General features: G+C 41.2%; 1 protein-coding gene across 2 annotated transcripts in view; it reads right to left on the reverse strand.

The window, feature by feature from the left end:
- FAM120A (family with sequence similarity 120 member A) overlaps window positions 1-22,331 on the reverse strand; it is an 85,152-nt gene extending 62,821 nt beyond the window's left edge. Inside the window, exon 1 of one of the 2 annotated variants that reach the window (XM_061618180.1) lies at window positions 21,062-22,331. In XM_061618180.1, the coding sequence (XP_061474164.1) occupies window positions 21,062-21,535 (474 nt within the window). In that variant the 5' untranslated portion in view covers window positions 21,536-22,331. The remainder of the gene's footprint in view (window positions 1-21,061) is intronic. The other variant, XM_061618179.1, reaches the window with a different exon arrangement.
- Between the last annotated feature and the right edge of the window lie 380 nt (window positions 22,332-22,711).

Consider the following 22,711-nt stretch of genomic DNA (forward strand, 5'->3'; position numbering starts at 1 on the left):
GGAAGCAGTTTCTATCCCCAGCTCTTTGAAGCCGCCCCATGCTTCTCGTTCCACCTCTGACACTGGGGAAGGAAAAGAGACACAAGCAGAGGCTCCCAAAGGGATTTGAAAGCATCCCCATGTTGGAATTGCTTTTTAATATGTTTTTAAGCCTTTTCTTTTTAAAGCTTTTTTTAAAAAAAAGTTTTTAAAGTTGTTTTGTTTTAATGTATTTTAAAGTCTGTTATGATGTTTTAAAGTGTTTTTAGTGCTTTTGTTTGCTGCCCTGGGCTCCTACTGGGAGGAAGGGCAGGATATAAATTGAATAATAAATAAATAATTCCACACGAAGCTCTTTTTCACCTCCAATGTGAGGGATGGAAAGGAGAACTGTGAGGAGGCTTCCAAAGCACAGGACTGGCGAAGCCCCTTGCACTGTGGTTCCCACGCTTCGGAACCCCTCACAAAGGATTTTGACAGTGGGCAGGATAAGCCACATGTCAATCTTGTGACATCATAACCCATCAAAGTTGGTCAGTGAAGTGTGACTAGATAATGTAGATCGCATCTCCCATTTTGAATTTCATACATTTCTTTAACACATGCATATTAAGCAGTTGCTGTAACAATTAACCGTTTGGGTATGCTGCCTTATACAACAGGATCATAATCAAAACCTTTGGACATTCATCCATGCCCTTTGCACTGCAGATTTCTAGAAATTGTAACTAGATAAACAAAAGATTTCTGTTTGGCTCTATGTATGCAAACACATTAAGGAAGACAATTTATCTGAATAATTAAGAATTGCACACACACACTCTGCAAGTCAGTCTCAATGTACAATGTAGAATATCATGGTATCAAGTGTCCTGATTTTTCCAGAAGGAAAAAATGTAAGTTATTGGGGAAAAATATTTTTCTAGGATGGAGTATAAACGTCCATGCTATTTGTTTGAGAGTCATAAATATAAATCACTTGGAACTGAACACACTGCAGCTTAGGTATCTGGAGAACATAAAACAGGAATACATGCTCAGTGGATGATCCAAGTGAGATACTGTTGTTGTTATATGCCTTCCAAGTTCATTACGACTTATGGCAACCCTATCAATCTTTTTCGGATATATTCATAGGTTTTTCATGGAAAGAGGTATTCAGAGGTGGTTTACCATTGCCTTCCTCTAAGCCTACAGCACCCGGTATTCCCAGGTGGCCTCCCATCCAAGTACTAACCAGGCCTGACCCTGCTTAGCTTCAGAGATCAGACGAGATTGGGTGTGTTCAGGGTAATGCAATTTATTCCCAAGTGAGATATATGCCTGCTTAAAACCATGGCTTAGCGTGAATATGTGGGCTCCTGGAGCAGAGATAGCAGCTGCTTTGCTCCTCTGCAGTTGTTCTGCTGGTGTGCTAAGCCATGGCTTGTCATGTTGTCCATATCCAAGCCTGTGGTTTAACTCTCCTGGACAAACCATGAGCCATAAATCGTAGGACAAACCTTGGCTAAAGCTTGTGGTTAGTCTGGAGAGCTAAACCACAAGCTAAACAACCAGAAAACTGCAAAACAGCTACAAATCCTTCTCCAAGAGCCCACACATTTGCACTAAACCACAGCTTGGCTTAACATTACATGTGAACCAGGTCATTATATGGCAGGCATGGTTAGCCTGTGGAGCACCAAATGTTGTTGGAACTCCTATCAGTCCCAGCTAGCATAGCCAACGATCACGGCTGATAGGACTTATTGTCAAACAACACCTGGAGGACCATGTCACCCAGCTTTGTAATACGGTGTCACTTAGAATTCAGTGCCTGCAAGGAATGTTAATCCCTGGTGCAATACTAAACAGAAGACATGACTTGCAGGGCAATACTATGCAAGTCTACTCAGAAGCCCCATCCAGATTAATAAGGCTTATGTGAGGAAAATGGATACAGGATTACAGCCTTGCTATGCCATTTATAATCCTTACCTCAGAAGTCAGATATATTTCCCCGTTTCTCTATTACATAGAAAACAACATTTAATAGCTACATTCTCATATCATACTAGGCCATGGTTTACTGTAATGTGCATGAAACTGAGCAGGCCATCAGCTTACATGCCCCCCTTGCCCCACTTTCTTTTTGGGGTTAATCTGTCAAGCGAAGTGAAAAACTTTGGTTAACATTAACAGTGTAAATTTTAAACAAGCCAGCAAGCTGCTTTGTTGAAACTAACCATAGTTATGGTTAACCACTATTCTGTCCAAACAACAAACTATGGATAACTAAAAGTGGAAGCTTCTTCTTCCGGTCACATGGGATAAGAAGAGAGGAAGGGGACTGCAGGAGCGTAAGTCTCACGAAGGCTTGTGCATGTTGCACTAAATCATGGTTTAGTGTGGTATGCAAATGCAGCCAGTAGGATTAGTAGTCATTATTCAGTTTTACGTGTAAACTCTAGCAACCTATCATTTTAAAAATGCCCCTCTTTTTTAAAGGAGGCATACTAACTATGATGTTTAAATAAAAACACATTTAAATTTAAAATCCAATTTAAAAAACCTTTGATGCTGATTTATTTTATTAAAACATTTATACCTAACCATTTGAGTCTTCACAGGGACCTCAAGGATGCTCTTGTCAATTAAAATCTATAATCCATAGAACAGAGCAGTAGGTCCCTGATGAACTTCTCAGCACTGTTAATACCATCTACCAGGTGTCCTTCTGGACTATCTGGCAGGGATGAGTTTGATAAATACTGTTTTGTAGTTGTTCTGGTTCTTCCTCAAGGGTCAGTTCCAGAATGTGATAGGGATTCCTGTTAGACAACTTGGCCATTGGTGCACGGTGCCCTTCAGGAACAGATTCTGCCCATCACATTATTCAACATCTACACAGAACTGCTAGTAAAAATTTGGCGTGTATTGTCACATATGCATTCCAAGCATATGGATGTGGATTACATATTTCTCTTTGTCATCTAATATCAACAAAGCTGATTGGGTTCTGCACCTTGGAGCATCCAAATAAGCTAGTTGAGGGCCAAAGAAATTAAGCTTGCTGCAGACAAGACAGGTGTGGTCCTGGTAGAGATGTGAAGGCCTGGGAAAAAAATTGAAAAAATTCAGGAAAAAAACTTTTTCCCCAAAAAAACTTTTTTGGGTTCCCCCCCCAAAAATTGGAAAAATTGAAAAAAATGAAGAAAAAATGGATTATGGAATGTTTTATTTTAGCATGATGAATAAAATGTTTAAGACAAGGTGTTCATATATTTACTTCTCCAAATGATTTCTAAGAACTATGTACAGTATCAGATTACTACAATTTCTGTAAACCAAGGCCAAGCAAGTTCTAGGTTGCAAACTCAGACTACAACTCTCAAATGCAAGGGGAAGATGCATTTCTGCCTCTAGGGCAGTGGTTTCCAACCTTTATGAGCACGGGACCCCCTTTATAAGCTGGGGGGGAAATTGTGACCCCCTCCCCCCAGGGAGGCAGGCTGGCTGCCAGGAAGGAAGGGGGAAAGCAGCCTTTCTTTGCAGCCTTGCTTCTTTTTGCTTCACAAGAAGCCCCCTCCTCTCATTCTAAGTAAGGGCGTTGCCAGTAGCGGCAGTGCAAGGAGATGGGAATCAGTGATAGTAATCCCCTCTTCTTCCTGGTAGCTCCACCCTCAGCCTCCTTTGGCATCTGCCATGTATTTTATAGGCAGATGCCTGCCCTTAGTGCACCTGAAAGAGGCTCTGGAGCTTCAGCAAAAGGCCTCCCCTCTTGTCTGGAGCAAGGGGGAGGTGTCATCTGCAGTAGCAGTGGAAAGCAGACAGTGCAGAAGGAGTAAAGACTTTTTAAAAAAATTAATAAATAATTCATTTCTTTACTGTTCACAGCCTCCTCTGGATTACTTTGCGCGCCCCCTGGGGGTCCTGGCCCCAAGGTTGGGAACCACTGCTCTAGGGGACACTGCCATTGTCACAAGAGAAGGGAAAAGGTTTCAGTTTCTTTTTTGCTTCTGGGTGGATCTGCTTCGTTCTGGCCTCAAAGGACTGGAAGAAAGTACAGAGCAACAAAGAGGAGCTGAAAGTATACTTAATTGAAAGGTAAGTTTAAATTTACCTGATTTCAGAAAACTGAACCATATTTTAACTGCATTAGTTTATCTTCATAACCCTTATGTACATCATAATTTAATTCCTACTAATCTGATGCTTTATTGCCCCCCCCCAACCATAGCTTGGTGTTTACTTGCAAGCTAGCCACTAAATTATTTTTTATCCCCCCACCCCCCCGGAAAATGGTGAGACCAACATCTAGCATATGGAGGCATTTCCACACTATAAGTTCTTCTGAGAAAAAAATGTGATTTGCAAATACTGTCAAATGAAATATGCATTTCCAAATGCTACTAGGATGACAAAACACATTCTTATATGTAACAAATGTCCTGTAGATATTAAAAAATCCTTCATGGATCTAAGTGAGGAGGACCATAATGATGAAAGTACATGTAGCTTTCCCCAACATTCTTGTTCAATGTCCTCTTTCTGCTCCATCCGTAACATCAGCATCATCACAAAGTGTTGTCCCATCAGCAGCATCGTCAAGGAAACAAATGTTGAAAACAACTGCATCCAAAAAATACTCAATAGCTTCATTTGTAGACAAGATGACACCTGAAGATCAGGAAAACACTAACCAAACGCTTGCGAGAGTAATATATTCTTCTGCAACCCCATTGTCAATAACTGAAAATACATACTTGCAGGAAGCTTTTAAATTACTATGACCATCATACTGTTTGCCCAGCAGACATTTGTTGAGCAAGCCTCTTTTAGAGTCAGAATACGAACGTGTAACGGAATCTTGCAGTACATACAGAAGGATGGACAAATGTGAGAGAAGGAATTATAAATTTTGTGGTAATAACTCAACCAGTTTTTTACAGATGCATTGAAACAGGAGAGAACGGACATACTGCAGAGTATATCAGTTGTAAAATATGTGAAGTCCTACAGAAAATTGGGAGTGGTAAAGTATTTGCTTTGCTGACCGACAATGCAAGTAATATGAAAGCAGCATGGGAGATCATAATGGATAATTATCCACATATTACTGCAATAGGATGTGCATCTCATGGGTTAAACTTGCTTCTTAATAATATTATGAAACTGGACACCGTTCAAAGGATCTATAGAAGAGCAAAAAAGTTATAAAACGTAAAAGCTACTCATATTGTAGCTGCAGTTTTCAAGAAGCAGCAAGAAGAAAAAATGCAAAGAATAAAATAGTGACACTGAAGCTCTATAGTAAAACTCAATGGGGTGGAGTGGTGATCTCCTTTGCAAGTTTACTAAAAAACAAAGAAGCTCTGCAAGAAACAGTAGTCGCTGAGGATCTTAAAGTGCCCAGGAGTGTAAGGAACACTGTACTTGATGGGGATGTCTTCTGGGCTCAGTTGCAAAATCCTTGAAGATTCTAAAGCCAATTACTTCAGCAATTACTGCATCTGAATCAGACAGTGCACTTTTATCAGAAATTCATTATCAAATGGCCAAGATAAAAACAACTGTTTTTAAGAATCTCAGTGCATCTCCACTTAAAACTACAGAAGAAAGTAAAGTGAAAGATTTTATATAAATAAAGGGAGGAAATTTTATTGCCATCCAATTCATGCTGCTGCAAATCTGTTGGATCCAAGGCAAAAATGTAAGCGATGATAGCATTGCTACTGCATTTGACAGGATTACAAAACAAGCATCACACTTAGGACTTGATGTTGGAAAGGTACTTTCAAATGTTGCAGAATACAGGAACATCTTCAGGTATTTGGTCCAGGAATGCAGTCTGTGTTTCTGCCAAATGTATCCCTCCTGCAACATGGTGGCAATGTCTTTGCACAACACAGTCTCTGGCTCCTCTTGCTTCTCGCCTACTTCAGATTCCTCCATCTTCTGCAGCATGTGAAAGAAACTGGTTTATGTTGAAAACACATGAAATCAAGAAATAAACTGACATGTGAAAGGGTAGAGAAGCTTGCTTCAATCCGGCCAAGCCTTCAGTTTTTAGAAGTCCATGGTAACTATGATGATGACAAACATAATGAAGCAGAAGCACAGAATGAAACTGATAGTGATAGCTATAGCTCAAAAAACGAGCTTGATTAAATTTCATGCATATTCATTGAATCTTGGGCCTCCCCTTTTTCTCAGTACTTTTTATGGGAATGGGTACTTCATGTCTGCTTGACACTGTGGAGGACTAGCAGAACAAATAATTTTCTTTGCTACTGATGTTGATGGTCTCTTCTTTTTTTAATTGTTTTTTGCCTGCTCCTCATAAACTGGCAAAACCAAAGAGGTTCCTTACAGGTCAGGTGTTCCTTACAGTTCAGGAGCTTGTAGCTCCATTTGTTACCAAAAAAAGTAAAAATTTAAAAAAGGAAATTAAATTTGTAATAATTGTTTGAATAAAATGTACTTTTAATATACTAAATGTGATAATTTATGCCAAACCAACTTGTACATAATTACATTTTATGTTCCTGAAGTAACAAAGTGACTTTCAATCTGTAAAAAGTGCTAATATTGCATTTTTTTCAATTTCCCCAAAGCTTTCCATTCCCCCCCCCCAAGAACCAGAAAAAAATGGGTTTTTTTCCATGGCTTCAAAATTTCCAGAAATGTTACATCTCTAGCTCCTGGTCATGACTGTGGAACAGGATTTAACCTATTTTGGATGGGGTCGTACTTCTCTTGAAAGAATCAGATTCAGAATTTGGGAGTGCTCTTGGATTCAGCTTTATAACTGGATGAGCAGGTGGCAGAAGTGGTCTGGAGTACCTTTCCTCAGCTTTGGTTTGTGCGTGAACTGCTTCCATTCCTGACTACAGGAGCACGTGCCTTAGTTAACATAAGAACATTAGAAGAGCCTGCTGTATGAGAACAATGTCCTATCCAGTCCAGCATCCTGGCCAACAAGATGCCTATGGGAAGTCCACAAGCAGGACCTGAGCACACGCACACTCTCCCCTGCTCCTGTGTCCAGCAAGTGTCACCTCTTCTTTGCCTTATCTCTAAAGTACAAAGCACTAAATGTTGCAACCTTTCCTCCTAGGGGAGTGGCTCCATCTCCTTGATCATTTTTGGTTGCCCTTTTCGGAATCTTTTCTCTATAATATCTTTTTTGAGGTGAGGCGACCAGAACTGCACACAAGATTCCAAATAAAGTTGCATCATAGATTTGTATCATGATTATGACATCACCAGTTTTATTTTCAGTTCCTTTCCTAACGATCCCTAGCATGGAATTCACCTTTTCCACAGTTGCCGCACACTGGGTCAACATGTTCATCAGGCTATTCACTATGACCCCAAGATATTGTTCCTGGTCAGTCTGCCAGTTCAGACCCCATAAGTGTATATGCAGGTAGATAAAAATGAGTGATTTAAAAAATAATCAGAGTTTTAAAATGTAAATTGGATTGTTTTTAAAAAAATTAAAATAGTAAATGTCTCTCATTCAATTCTATCTAATTACAAACATGCTAAACTTACACTTACAGTCTCATGACAATGAATTAATGGCTTAAGTTACCTACCAATCAAACATGGGCATTCATTTCAGTTTCTCATCTCATGAAAATGGCTCTACCTAGCCTAACTACAAACTTGCTTCTTGGGAAGTTCTGGACTTTCAGTTTCTGTTTCTCTGACTAAAGTTACATGTCCAAAGACACAGGCTGGATGAGAATGAGATGATGTTGTTCTGAGCTTATATGGTAGTAGAGCTGGGCCACACAAGGCAAAGGAATTAAGAAGGAGACAACATAGACAGCTGGAGGCAGAGTAGAAAGGAACAGTGGAGAGGACTGGAAAGAAGAAAAAGGAAGACATTCTAGTACAGGCACAGCTTCCAGTTCCTACACTTTTGCCACAGAAGAGCTGCCATGGCTTCTGGATGTAAGAGACCCCATCTGGGAAAATTTTGAAGAAATTCCTTCCCTGGGCAAACAAAGGAAATGTGCAAAGTGTAAACAGGGCAAGGAGATGCAGGGCCTAGTTTCAAGAATGATGAAACTTTGTAATGAAGCCTGCTTATTGGGAGAAAATGATGTGGATGAAGATGTGGATATGTCTGAGGAACAATGTGGATCAACTGGTTAGTAAACTTAATAATTCACTTTTTACTGCATTATGGGAATGCACCATTCGTCAAGACTTTCTATGCCTTTTAGTATTAGTGTCATTCAACAAGCTGTCTGCTATGTCGAATGTTTATAGGAAAAACGTTTAACCTCCTTATGGCATGTTTAATCAGTTAACTAGGTTTAGAATCTATAACCCAAGTTCACAGCACAGAAAAGATACAGTTAAGAGTTGTCATTTTCTGGTTTTATATTAAGCAACATGCCCCTTGTTTTGGAACATCACAGCAGACCATAATGGTGATGCTGTAAGTCTATTCCCTGTTTTACTTCAGCATCACTCAGCTTCCCTAGGGAGCTCAAAAAACAAGCATCTGCAGCTTGACACAGGCAATATTATGCCCTATTTCTTAAATTAAGTAAGATCAAGTTATCGAAACAATTACACAAAGTGTACTCTACTTATAAAATGTTATATTGTTGTAAAATAAAAAAAATCAGTAATCAGATTTGCACCACTGTTTAAGAAATATGTAAAGAACTGTAAGTGACAAGCTTGATTTAAATCAAGGGGTTTCTTGGGTATTTAAATCAATCCACCCTGAGTGTATGTGAAATTAAGATTATCTGCCCCACCATGTAACACTTTACATTTTTTACACTGAATTCCATTTGTCACCCCCTTTAGGATGCACACCTTAACGTGGTGAGGGGATTTGAGAGTGTTGAAGAAGCTGAGACCAAGATGAAGGAGGTGTGAAAATTGGAGGGAGAAACATCAATAATTTAAGACATGCAGACGATACCATACTACTAGCAGAAACCAATAATAATTTTAAACGAATGCTGATGAAAGTTAAAGAGGAAAGCACAAAAGCAGGACTACAGCTCAACGTCAAGAAGACTAAAGTAATGACAACAGAACATTTATGTAACTTTACAGTTGACAATGAGAACACTGAACTTGTCAAGGATTATCAATACCTCGGCACAGTCATTAACCAAAATGGAGACAATAGTCAAGAAATCAGAAGAAGGCTAGGACTGGGGAGGGCAACTATGAGAGAACTAGAAAAGGTCCTCAAATGCAAAGATGTATCACTGAACACCAAAGTCAGGATCATTCAGACCATGGTATTCCCGATCTCTATGTATGGATGTGAAAGTTGGACAGTGAAAAAGGAGGATAAGAGAAAAACCAACTCATGTGAAATGTGGTGTTGGAGGAGAGCTTTGCGCATACCATGGACTGCGAAAAAGACCAATAATTGGGTGTTAGAACAAATTAAACCAGAACTGTCACTAGAAGCTAAAATGATGAAACTGAGGTTATCGTACTTTGGACACATCATGAGAAGACCTGATTCACTAGAAAATACAATAATGCTTAGAAAAACAGAAGGGAGTAGAAAAAGAGGAAGGCTAAACAAGAGATGGATCGATTCCATAAAGGAAGCCACAGACCTGAACTTACAAGATCTGAGCAGGGCAGTTCATGACAGATGTTCTTGGAGGTCGCTGATTCATAGGGTCGCCATAAGTCGTAATCGACTTGAAGGCACATAACAACCATTTGTCGGGACTTCCGGGAAGGGTGACTTCGCTTGTGCCTGCTTTTGAGACGGGCTCCCGCCTCAAAAGAAGCTTATTCAGATATAAATCAGTCAGAACATTTTTTTTTTGACTGATGAAATTTCTCCCGGGCAGGGAGAAACGTAGAGATCAACCTCAAAAGCCTGTTTTTGTTGGGAGGACTGGATTTCATTAATTTATGAGAAAAGGTCCAGCCAGCAATGCCGGACGGACTTCCGAACAAGCTCTATCTGATTAATGCGATACGTTTATCTTTTCTTCAAAGAGAAAACGGACTAACAGGCAAGCACCCTTCTTTCTATTATTTTTTTTACTTGGTTTCAATTGTTGCAGCAAAAAGAGATTTGTCAAATGAATCAGCTTTAAAGAACTTCTGGGTGAGCTATAACTCTTCTCTGTTATTCACGAAATTAACAGCTTATCTCTGTTTCTATTGCAAAAAGCTGTCCTGGAAGTGCATTCTAAAGATATAAATAGAAGAGGGATTTCTATTCCGAGGAACATTATATTGTCTGGGACTATTCTCTTTTTGGTCTATTTTATTTTGACGAATCTGCTTCTTCACGACGCCACTAACTGTTTTGATGCTGGGAACTAAATCTGTTTTGTATTCTTGAACATAGAGAGATAAGGCAGGCTGCTCTGTTTATACTGTGATGTCATCAAGCCTGGAATATTAACCCAATTGTTGCTGAAATAAGAAGTGGTTCTTCTTTATTTTTGTTTTGTTTTGTTTTCGTGGTTTTAAAAATGGCAATCAAGAAAGTGGCTGAGAATCTGGAAGTAATTATGTTTCAGAAAATAATGGATGAGATTGAGATAACGAAACAAACCCTGCGACAGGGCAGTAAGGAGCTGAAAATTGAACTGAGCAAAATGACGCAGGAGCTTAAAGAAATAGGGGATCCTGTGAGAGAGGAGAATGAGATCAGAGATGAGAAAAGAAAAAATAAAGGGAAGATACAAGCCCTGGAGATTGGAACAAATGTGGAATTGGAAAAAGATCTGGAGTTTATGGATATTAGAAATAAAATCTACTGTTTGGAATTTAACGTTATCTCTGAAGAAATTAATGAAGATATTAGAGATAAAGTTATCAATGGCTTGGATAATCTTCTGGACTGGAATGACGTGATGGAGCTTGATATAGAGAAAATCTATGGAATTAACTGCAGCCATGTGACAATGGAAACACTCTCAAGAGATGAGCCAGCGCATTTTGTAAAAAAGAAGAACAGAGATATGACTTTACAACAATATTTCAGCAACTTATTCAGAATTGATGGCAAGAAAATATTTGGGATAGAGGAAATTCCCATCAGACTCTTATTATATGACTATGGCTATGACAGCAAGATTATTATGGAATACTGATAATGGAAGATTGGACACTGAAATTACTGGACTTAACAGGACTATTGAAGATGGAAGATGGAATTAATAGGGATAATGGAATAATGGCTATTGAAATTATTGGACCTAACAGATTTTGATGAGATGGATTAATCGATATGTTTATTTGGACTATGGTTATGACAATAAGATTATTATTATTATTAACGAGATGGATTAATCGACATGTTTATTAGGAGAAAAATTGATAGATATATTTCTTAAAGAATTGAAACCTCTCTTTGACTTTTTGTGGAAAGAATAAAGTAATGTTTATGAGATTTGATGATTAATTAAGATAACTACTGGAGGAAAGTGATTTTATAATATAATTTAAAAGACAGGATTGTTATATATTGTAGACCTATAACTGATTTGATCTGTGACAAATGGGAAGTCAACATTTTATTTTTTTGTTTAATCATTTTTGTTTTGTTTTGTTTTTTGTCTTTGAATGTTTTATGATTTTGTTTTGTATGTTTTATGAAAATTTGAATAAAAATTATTGTAAAAAAAACAACAACAACCATTTGTCATTTTACTCTGCCCATTCACTCCAAACTGAGCAGTCCTATTGGAGCTCTTCATAATTCCTTTTGGTTTTAATGATCCTGAACACTTTACTACTATCAGCAAATTCGGCCACCTCACTGATCACTCTTAACTCTAGATCAGTGGTTCCCAACCTGGGGGTCAGGACCCCAAGAGGGCACGAGAAGCCATCCTAGGCGTGTTGTAAAGAGCCACGAGAGGAATTATTTATGAATTTTAAATATTAATTAACAGCTTGTCTATACACCACCAACTTGTGAACCTTCACTGTGTGTGTGCGCAGCCACCTCCGTCTCCCCTTCCTTCCTTTCGGCCAGTGCAGTCAGGTCCCACCGCACAGAGAGCTGATCAGTATGGCACACAAGTGAGGTGTGTGTGGTATGAATGCATCAAGAGAAGGGGCCATCTCGACTTCCGGGAAGGGTGACTTCGCTTGTGCCTGCTTTTGGGACGGGCTCCCGCCTCAAAAGAAGCTTATTCAGATATAAATCAGTCAGAACATTTTTTTTTTTGACTGATGGAATTTCTCCCGGGCAGGGAGAAACGTAGAGATCAACCTCAAAAGCCTGTTTTTGTTGGGAGGACTGGATTTCATTAATTTATGAGATAAGGTCCAGCCAACAATGCCGGACGGACTTCCTAACAAGCTCTATCTGTTTAAGCGATACGTTTATCTTTTCTTTAAAGAGAGAACGGACTAACAGGCAAGCACCCTTCTTTCTATTATTTTTTTTACTTGGTTTAAATTGTTGCAGCAAAAGGAGATTTGTCAGATTGATCGGCTTTGGACAACTTCTGGGTGAGATATAGCTCTTCTCTGTTATTCACGAAATTAACAGCTTATCTCTGTTTCTGTCGCAAAAAGCTGTCCTGGAAGTGCATTCTAAAGATAATAAACAGAAGAGGGATTTCTATTCCTGATTTCTATTCCGAGGAATATTATATTGTCTGGGACTATTCTCTTTTTGGTCTATTTTATTTTGACGAATCTGCTTCTTCACGACGCCGCTAACTGTTTTGATGCTGGGAACTAAATTTGTTTTGCATTCTTGAACAAAGAGAGATAAGGCAGGTTGCTCTGTTTATACTGTGATGTCATCAAGCCTGGAATATTAACCCAATTGTTGCTGAAATAAGAAGTGGTTCTTCTTTATTTTTGTTTTGCTTTGTTTTCGTGGTTTTAAAAATGGCAATCAAGAAAGTGGCTGAGAATCTGGAAGTAACTATGTTTCAGAAAATAATGGATGAGATTGAGATAACGAAACAAACCCTGCGACAGGGTAGTAAGGAGCTGAAAATTGAACTGAGCAAAATGACGCAGGAGCTTAAAGAAATAGGGGATCCTGTGAGAGAGGAGAATGAGATCAGAGATGAGAAAAGAAAAAATAAAGGGAAGATACAAGCCCTGGAGATTGGAACAAATGTGGAATTGGAAAAAGATCTGGAGTTTATGGATTTTAGAAATAAAATCTACTGTTTGGAATTTAACGTTATCTCTGAAGAAATTAATGAAGATATTAGAGATAAAGTTATCAATGGCTTGGATAATCTTCTGGACTGGAATGATGTGATGGAGCTTGATATAGAGAAAATCTATGGAATTAACTGCAGCCATGTGGCAATGGAAAAACTCTTAAGAGATGAGCCAGTGCATTTTGTAAAAAAGAAGAACACAGATATGACTTTACAACAGTATTTCAGCAACTTATTCAGAATGGATGGCAAGAAAATATTTGGGATAGAGGAAATTCCCATCAGACTCTTATTATATGACTATGGCTACAACAGCAACATTATTATGGAATACTGATAATGGAAGATTGGACACTGAAATTACTGGACTTAACAGGACTATTGAAGATGGAAGATGGAACTAATAGGGATAATGGAATAATGGCTATTGAAATTATTGGACCTAACAGATTTTGATGAGATGGATTAATCGAAATGTTTATTTGGACTATGGTTATGACAATAAGATTATTATTATTATTAACGAGATGGATTAATTGACATGTTTATTTGGAGAAAAATTGATAGATATATTTCTTAAAGAATTGAAACCTCTCTTTGACTTTTTGTGGAAAGAATAAAGTAATGTTTATGAGATTTGATGATTAATTAAGATAACTACTGGAGGAAAGTGATTTTATAATATGATTTAAGAGACAGGATTGTTATATATTGTAGATCTATAACTGATTTGATATGTGACAAATGGGAAGTCAACATTTTATTTTTTTTTGTTTAATCATTTTTGTTTTGTTTTGTTTTTTGTCTTTGAATGTTTTATGATTTTGTTTTCTATGTTTTATGAAAATTTGAATAAAAATTATTGTAAAAAAAAAAAAAGAGAAGGGGCCATCTCAGCTTATTTAAGCCCCAGCGCATCTCCCCCCCCCCTTTTATCAGTGGCAGTGAGTGGAGACAGATCAAGCTGATTGGCTCTGGCTGTAGAGACAGCAGGAATCTGGAAGGGGGGTGCCTGTCAAAAAAGTAATGGGAGGTTGTCTCAGAGCGTCCTCCCATGAATGCACACCTGGGCACTCATTAAAAATTCACTGTATGGTTAACTTATAGTACAATGTACATATGTCTACTCAGAAGCAAGTCTCTTCAAATTTAATGGGATTTATGTAAATCAAATTGCAGTAATCAGACCAGATTAAGATGCTATTGAAGGTGTACTACGGGGGGATAGGGCTTTATAGTACTAAGTACTATAGTATAGTACAAAGATGCATCATTCTCATTAAAGGAAGTAAAAATTTATGTCTATAACACAAGGTGTTAGGCTGCAATTCTAACCAGGTCTACTCAGAAGTAAGTCCTCTATCCTATGGAGCTTACTCCCAAGTAAGTGAGGTTAGGACTGCAGCCAGTCTCCTTTTGTGGCCATTTTAATGCTGCCTTCTATATCTTCACCACATCCATACGGCAAAAGTTAGGGTGAGAGTTAGTGGCTGGCCCAAGGCAATGAGTGAGCAAAACAATTATGGGTAAAGTAAGTTTTAAAATGTGAAACTGCACATGCTCAGTATGTTTTTGTTGCTGTTTATCAAGGTTTTGAGTGTGTTTTTATAGTTATATATGTTCATTTTAAATATTTTTATTTTAAAATATGTTAAGCTGCCCAAATTGTGTTGCTTTTACTCGAGTTTTTTGCATGGTTTAAGGTTGGCATTGGGGGAAAGCAGGGCTCTTGTGTCTTTAACAGCTGTGTGGAAGGAAGAAATTAAATCTAAATTGGGAATACAATTATGGGGAAAGATTCACCTGTTGACATTCTGTGTGTTAGACATATTATTATTATTGCCATCATTATCATTATCATCTGGAGCTTCCTGAGCTGAGTGCTGAAGATGAGCCATTGTATATTGGTGGAACACTTAAACACACAGTCCAAACGTCCTGGCATCAACCAGGCTCTTATCACCATTCTATGTGTTTCTTTTATCTCCTTCCTTTCATTTCCTTCACAGTTTGTTAAAAGTTGTTTATGTTGCTGTAACCTGCCCCGTGGTGAAGGGCAGATAATAAATATCACCATCATATTTGTTATTGTGATTAATAACAAGTGGCATTATTTTAAAATGTTAAAAATGTACTGCCTTCAATATCTGCAACCTGTATTTTCTGGTTTACTCAATGTCGTGTTATCCCTGGAATTGTATTTTATATGATATTGTGCAGGCTGCTTTGATAAACCTTTCTCGAAGGTGGCCTATAAATATTAAAAAAATAAATACCTGTAGGATCACTTCCTCCCATACCATCCTGCTCAGAAGGAGAAGCCCTTCTCCATGTCCCATCTAGAATGGAGGCATAGTAGACAGCACAAAGAGTGAGGGTCTTATCAGTGGCTGCACCAATATTGTTAGACACCTTATTCCATGAATCACAGATGGCTGCATCTCTGACTGTCTTTCTCCAGTTGGTAAAGATATTTTTATTCTAGCAGTCTTTTGCCTGCCAAGTATCTTCTGTAAGGGTCATGTTTTATTGGTGATCTCTGCCTTTGTAGTATTTTTAATTTATTTTATTGCATTGTATGACACTGCGATTTTAATTTGTTGCAAATTGTCCTGAGCGCTTCATAGAGTGGATGGGATATATCTAAAACACCAGAAGCCAGATATAAAAGTCACAAGAAGAGGGAAAGTTAAACCAAACTGAAGGTGGCAAAATAAAATGGTTTTGGCATGATGCCAAAATATCAACACAGCAGGCCAGACAGACGTGCCTGGGTTAGGAGTTCCACAGCCTCACCATCACAAGTGAAAAGGCACTGACTGGCCCATGGCAAATCAGCCCTCTGATGGCAGCAAAACATAAAGCAGAACCTCTAATGATGTTTGAGTAAGCAGGCAGGCATGTGTAAAAAAGGCAGTCCTGGATACTGTGATCCAGATACAACATAAAAGTGCACAGAGACATACCCCTTTTCTTTTCTGCTTGCCATTCACATATTTTGTCAAAAGGAAGCTGCAGTTTCCTCATCTGTCCACCCTGCCTATGACACAAACGCTATATATTCCATACTTCCCAAATGCAGCTAATATGTGCAGAAATGGCAAAGAAAAACTGTGTGGGAAAGCAGACCTTATGAACATTGGTCTTGCAACAAATAATAAATAAGAAAAAGAGACCAGTATTTACAATGAGACTGAAAATGACAACTACTCCCACAAGGTTCAGTTTAAAATCCGATTCTATATAGAAACGCACATGACATGTCAAATAGTAAACTACATTTATTATTATTTCTTCCAGAGTTTTACTTAGTGCCCCCAACATTTACTTGCCTTATGCACCCATCATCTGAATATGTAACTAAGAAGTGAAACGACGAGCACATGTCCTGAATATTGTTTCCCACGCTCCTCATAGCCTACAGATTTTCCACTGACTATGCAATTTGCTAGTCGAAATACCCACTTGACATTTCAACATACCAGTCTCAAAAACTCTTACTTCATTTGACTTAGCAGTATAGGAACGTTTGCCAACATGCATTAAATATGCAAAAACAGAAAATACTGAAAAATAAAGGATCAAGTCACTTCTTGCTGTACAAAAAAGACACAAATGAAAAATATCTTTAAAGAAAAATAGTTTTTAAGCTTTAGAAGTACTTCCACAAGCTTCTTTGAGCAACAAACTGAAGGAATAAAAATAACAAAATATAATTTGTATATTAGTATATATTACTATATTACTTATTAAAGTAATAAGTAATTACTTATTATATATTACTTATTAAAGTAAAATGAAAAATATGTACAAACAATGACACTATCACATTTAAAACAAAAAGTAAGGTGACAGAATTTTGGGAAGAAACACAAATTTTTGAGTTATAGATTATAAAAAGATTTGTTGGACCTCAGTCAAATATGTATTAAAATAACCTCTAAAATGAAATTCTCAACATATTTTATTTATTTTATTATACTTGTATGCCGCCCCATAGCCGAAGCTCTCTGGCGGTTTACAGTAACTAAAAACATTAAAACAAATGCAATTTAAAACAGATCTTATAAAAACAATTTAAAACACAATTTAAAAATTTAAACAGTATAAAACACATGCTAAAATGCCTGGGAGAAGAGGAAAGTCTTGACCTGGCAACGAAAAGATAACAGTGTTGGCGCCAGGCACACCTCATCACAAAAATCATTCCATAATTTGGGGGCCACCACTCAGAAGACCCTCTCCCTTGTTGCCATCCTCCGAGCTTCCCTTGGAGTAGGCACCCGGAGGAGGGCCTTTAATCTTGAACGTAGTATATGGGTGGGTTCGTATCGGGAAAGGCGTTCCATCAGGTATTGTGGTCCCAAGCCATGTAAAGCTTTATAGGTCAAAACCAGCACCTTGAATCGAGCTCGGAAACATGCAGGCAGCCAATGTGCAAGTGGGCCAGAATCAGTTTTATATGTTCGGACCGTCTGGTCCCTGTTACCAATCTGGCTGCTGCATTTTGCACAAGCTGCAGTTTCCGAACCATCTTCAAAGGCAGCCCCACGTAGAGTGCATTGCAGTAACCTAATTTGGAGGTTACCAGAGCATGGACAACTGAAGCCAGGTTATCCCTGTCCAGATAGGGACGTAGTTGCGCCACCAACCGAAGTTGGTAGAAGGCACTCTGTGCCACCGAGGCTACCTGAGCCTCAAGTGACAGAGATGATTCTAGGAGAACCCCCAAGCTACGAACCTGCTTTTTCAGGGGGAGTGCAACCCCATCCAGGACAGGTTGAACATCCACCATCCGGTCAGAAGAACCACCCACTAGCAGCATCTCAGTCTTGTCTGGATTGAGCCTGTTTATTAGCCCTCATCCAGTCCATTGTTGCAGCCAGGCACCAGTTCAGCACATTGACAGCCTCACCTGAAGAGGATGAAAAGGAGAAATAGAGCTGCATGTCATCAGCATACTGATGGCAACGCACTCCAAAGCTCCGGATGACCGCACCCAACGGTTTCATGTAGATGTTGAACAGCTTGGGGGACAGAACTGACCCCTGCGGAACCCCATACTGGAGAGTCCAGGGTGCCGAGCAATGTTCCTCAAGCACCACCTTCTGGAGGCGACCTGCCAAGTAGGAGCGGAACCACTGCAATGCAGTACCTCCCACTCCCAACTCAGCCAGTCTCCCCAGAAGTATACCATGGTCGATGGTATCGAAAGCCGCTGAGAGATCAAGGAGAATCAGCAGAGTCACACTCCCCCTGTCTCTCTCCAGACAAAGGTCATCGTACAGGGCTACCAAGGCTGTTTCTGTGCCAAAACCAGGCCTGAAACCCGACTGAAATGGATCCAGATAATCGGTCTCATCTGGAGATGGCCTGCCACCACTCGTTCAAGGACCTTGCCCAGGAATGGAACATTTGCTACCGGCCTATAGTTATTAAGATTTTCTGGGTCCAGGGAGGGCCTCTTCAGGAGTGGTCTCACTACTGCCTCTTTCAGGCAGCCAGGGACCACCCCCTCTCGCAGAGAGCCATTAATCACCTCCCTGGTGATTCTTCTGTAAGTGTAGACCTATAAGAGATATTACTAGTAAAGCAAGAACTTTGGACTCCAAGCTATTGTAACAAGCAGTATCAGCACTCCGTGAAATAAGCAAACAAGACTCCTCATCCTGAGTCCTATAAAAAAAAATCAGTATTGTCTACTTGTAATAACAAGTTTGCAGACACAATCATTCAGTCCTTTATTAGAAGTGCATGTCACATCTGATTAAGTTACAGATCAAAGTGTGGTTGCACTTAACAGCTTTCTACTTCCATACAGAAGAATTTAAGAAGCACACAGGAAAAGAACAACCTAACTTGTTCACAGTGCTACACTTTCATGTCTGTTATTCCTATAAGCCAATCATTACACTAGATCTGTCAGCCTGTAGGCTTATAAAATTTCTTACCAGTTACAAATGAAACAAGGGGTGGGACTTCCACTATCAATTTTGTCTGAAGTATCACCGGCTCTCTAAAATGCAGGATGATTTCTAGGCATTACAACTTAAGTTTTAAGCAGAAAATCACCCAATCCAAGCAAGCCTCTGGTATTATTTTTCCAGTTTCACTGAGCTCAGAAAAAGTTAACTTTCTTTTTTAAAAAATAAGAAATTTGTCTCTTTTTAGGAAAACTCTTCCTACCCTTAAAAATATCCTTTGTCCTTATTACAGCTATGTTTAATCTGCCAAAAGGACAGCTCAAAAGACTGATAATGTTAAGCTCCGATGACAGATCTGTGCACAGAAGGTCACATAATACTATACTATGAACTGACAAAGTCTGCAACTTTTCCCCTCTTAATGTCAAATAATGTAAGGGCAATCAGGGCTAAACAATAATCAAACTACAGCTTAAAACTATCAGCATTATTAGTTTTTAGCACAGCAGTTGCCAATTTACATGTACAATAAGGAGCTTAAAACTACACAAAATCCTTTTACCTGAGTATATTTCACCTGTTTATATCAGTCATTTTACAGGAGCTAACCTTCAGGCTAGTATAAGCTGCAACTTCCCTTCCATGTAAATCATCTGTTAAAGAGGTTGTTGCCTGCTTTCATTTTCTCAGCAAACTTGTGTCTAAAGCCCCTCAGTATTTCACTTACCGTTTAGACAAGATGCAGAAGTGATAGTACTTTTTAAAAACAAATTACTGGCTTCAAAGATAAGTCTGTTTCCAGAAGAGCTACTGCTAGCTTGCAAGGGACATTTTATAAATCTGAGTGATCAGAACAATGGCCTCCCGAACAACATGGAGTCAGAACACACCTCACTGGAGTGTTTTTAAGATGAGCAAAACTGTACGAACTCTAGAGAACAAGTGTTGCAGACTCACTTTCCTATCTACTTGTCTTCAAACTCTCAACCAGACACCAAACTTCCCTCTTTTCCATCTTATACCACTATAAGAATGGGAAAAGAAATGGAACCCGAGATGTGGAATAAGAAAGGAGGGGGATATGTATATATGCCAAAAATAAAGTGCTTACAACACAAAAATTACGATTGCAAGTCTAGTCTTTGTTACTCGTTAGGACATCTATAACTGTGGATGGAAGCCGTCGAATATTCCATATCACCTTCATCTGGTTTTCAAAGCTTGGTAAGTATGTATAAATAGAAAAATCCCCGTAGAGATTGAGGGCATCAGGGTGCTTACCAAGTCCTCCCCTTTGCCTGCTAAGGGCACCCTGCAGCTCCGGAGCTGCGAAGGGGGAGGCAAGGAGAGTACTTATTTCTGTTCGGGGGAGGAAGAGTGAGAGAGATCGACCAACACAGAAGCAGCTTAAACTTTTTGGCGACTATTAATGGCCAGCGGTGAGCATGTTTGCTCCCAGGAAACTCATAGCACCTCCTCTCCTCTCCCCGCCCAAGCCGCCGACACCGCCAGGTTTTGACGACATTTTGCGGATATGGGGAGACAGAACTTCCCTCCCACCCTTCCTCTGAACTCCGTCGAGCCATACTCAAGAGGGCAAACCCTGCTGCCATCTTAGAGTGCTGCCCCCTCTCCCCCCACAAAAAAACCCCAGTGCCAGCATCCAAGGAGTGCACAGGCGCTTCCGGGCAAAGAAAAGCAGTCCAGGAGCTGACCATTGATTCTCTGGTGCCCTGATGCCAAAGGGGCCCCAAGGAAAGCAGTAGGGGCCCCCATTTGAGTAAACGGACTAAAACATTGGCAATGGGAATGCTAGCGAGGAAACAAGTGCAGAAAAGGAATGGGGGGGCTCGAGTCACAAGGTGGCACAAGAAAGGGGGCGCTAGTGCAATGGGGCAGGGGGACAGATACAAGGGGGCGCTGGTGCAATGAAGGCCTGATGAGGAGGGAAAAGGCAGGAGCTGGCAATTTAGCGTGGACAGCACCTAGCGCCACAGCAGGCCTCCGCCGCTTGCCTACCTTGATGTGGAAGCGGATGAGGGCCAGGCGGATGCAGTGCGCCATGCAGACGGGCGGGAGGAACCAGACCTTAGGCGGCGGGGTGCCCTTGTTCTGGACGTGGCTGACGATCTGCTGGGCGGTCTGGCGCTCGTTGCCCTGGCGCTTCACCCACTCGTGGAGCCGGGCCTTTTCCAGGGCGCCGTTGAAGAAGACGAAGAGCTCGATGTTGCCGTTGAAGCAGGCCTTGGCCAGCGCCGCCAAGTAGCCCAGCATGTGGTTCCATTGCCCGCCGCTCACCCAGTCCGTGTAAAAGCCGCCGTAGAGCCGGTGCAGGCAGTTTTCGGCGTCGATGAGGAGTCGCAGCGGGGTCTGCGGGGGCCTTTGGCGGCCGCCACCCACCAGGCTGCCCCGGGCCAGCTTCTGCAACTCCACCGGCACTACGGCGCTGGGGCAATGTTTCTCGATGTAGTCCTGGAAGCCTTGCACTCCCATGGCGGCCACAGGGGGAACCAGATTGGCTTGTTGGAAGGGGAACCGGTGGTAGTGGTGGTAGCGGCGGCGGCGGCAGCAGCAGAGCAGCGGTCCGGGCGAGGCAGGAGTAAGAGTTGCGGGTGGGAAGTGATGGAGCCGGGGCTGCTGGATAATATTATTCAACTAAGATGGGTGGGTTGTTTGGTGGGTTGGCTGGCTGGCGGCTGCAGTTACACGGTGGCTCTTCAGGGGGGAGTTGTATGGATTAGTGGGGGGTTCATGGCTGCTGCGGCCGCCATGTGCTGCTCTCACAGCGCCATGGCTCAGGGGATCCGGGCTGCTGCTGCCGCTGCGGCTCCTACTGCCTGCCGGGGAAAGGGAGGGAGGGAGGGAGGGAAAAGAGAGACAGCGGGAAGGGAGGGAGGAGGAAGGGAAGGGAAGGGGGGAGCGGCACACAGCGCAGGAACCCAACCCACTCGCCGTCGCGGAACAGGCGGGACTTGGCCCGGGGTAGCGATGCCACTCACGCCGCCTGCCAGCTCGCTTGCTCTGCGCTGCTCGCCAGGCGGGCAGGCGGGCGCGGGCGGGCAGGAGGCAGCTAGGACCACGGCAGGCGTCTCCGCCCCGTCTCTCCACTCCCACCTGAAAGGGAGGGCTGGCCGGGCCGCCTTCCCCTCCCTTCTGCTCCCCCCACGCCGCCGCCACCACTACCACCCTCTACCCGGCCTCTACCTGCTACCTAAGCGGCCCCGCCGCCGCCCTGCAGCTGGGACACTCAAGCGCTGGGGCCTGTTGCATAATCTAAGCATGCGCACGGCAGCGCAGGCGGGAAGAAGGCAAAGAGAAGGATTGGCCTGGAAGTGCCTCGCAAGCGGAAATGCGGGGAGGGGGGCTTATGGGGGGGAAAGGATCGGAAGGAGAGGGGGCTTGGAAGGGAAAGTAAGCGGGAAGGCGGCTTTAAATAGACATGGGGGCAGCGACGGGCTTTAAAGGATTTCCTGGGGGTTGAGAAGAGCTGGGTTTTCACTGACTAAAAAAAATCACCCAGACAGGATAATATAATACAATCGCAGTTGTACTAACATTAAACGTAGGCACAAACAGGAGCCTTGTGGCACCTGGTAGCACGATCTTGTGAGTATTTACAGGAAAAGAATCCCACTGCGTTCAGTGAGGCTTACTCCTAGGTAAATCTGG

The sequence above is a fragment of the Rhineura floridana genome, chromosome 3 (genome assembly GCF_030035675.1).
Source record: "Rhineura floridana isolate rRhiFlo1 chromosome 3, rRhiFlo1.hap2, whole genome shotgun sequence".
In the NCBI taxonomy this organism is placed as follows: domain Eukaryota; kingdom Metazoa; phylum Chordata; class Lepidosauria; order Squamata; family Rhineuridae; genus Rhineura; species Rhineura floridana.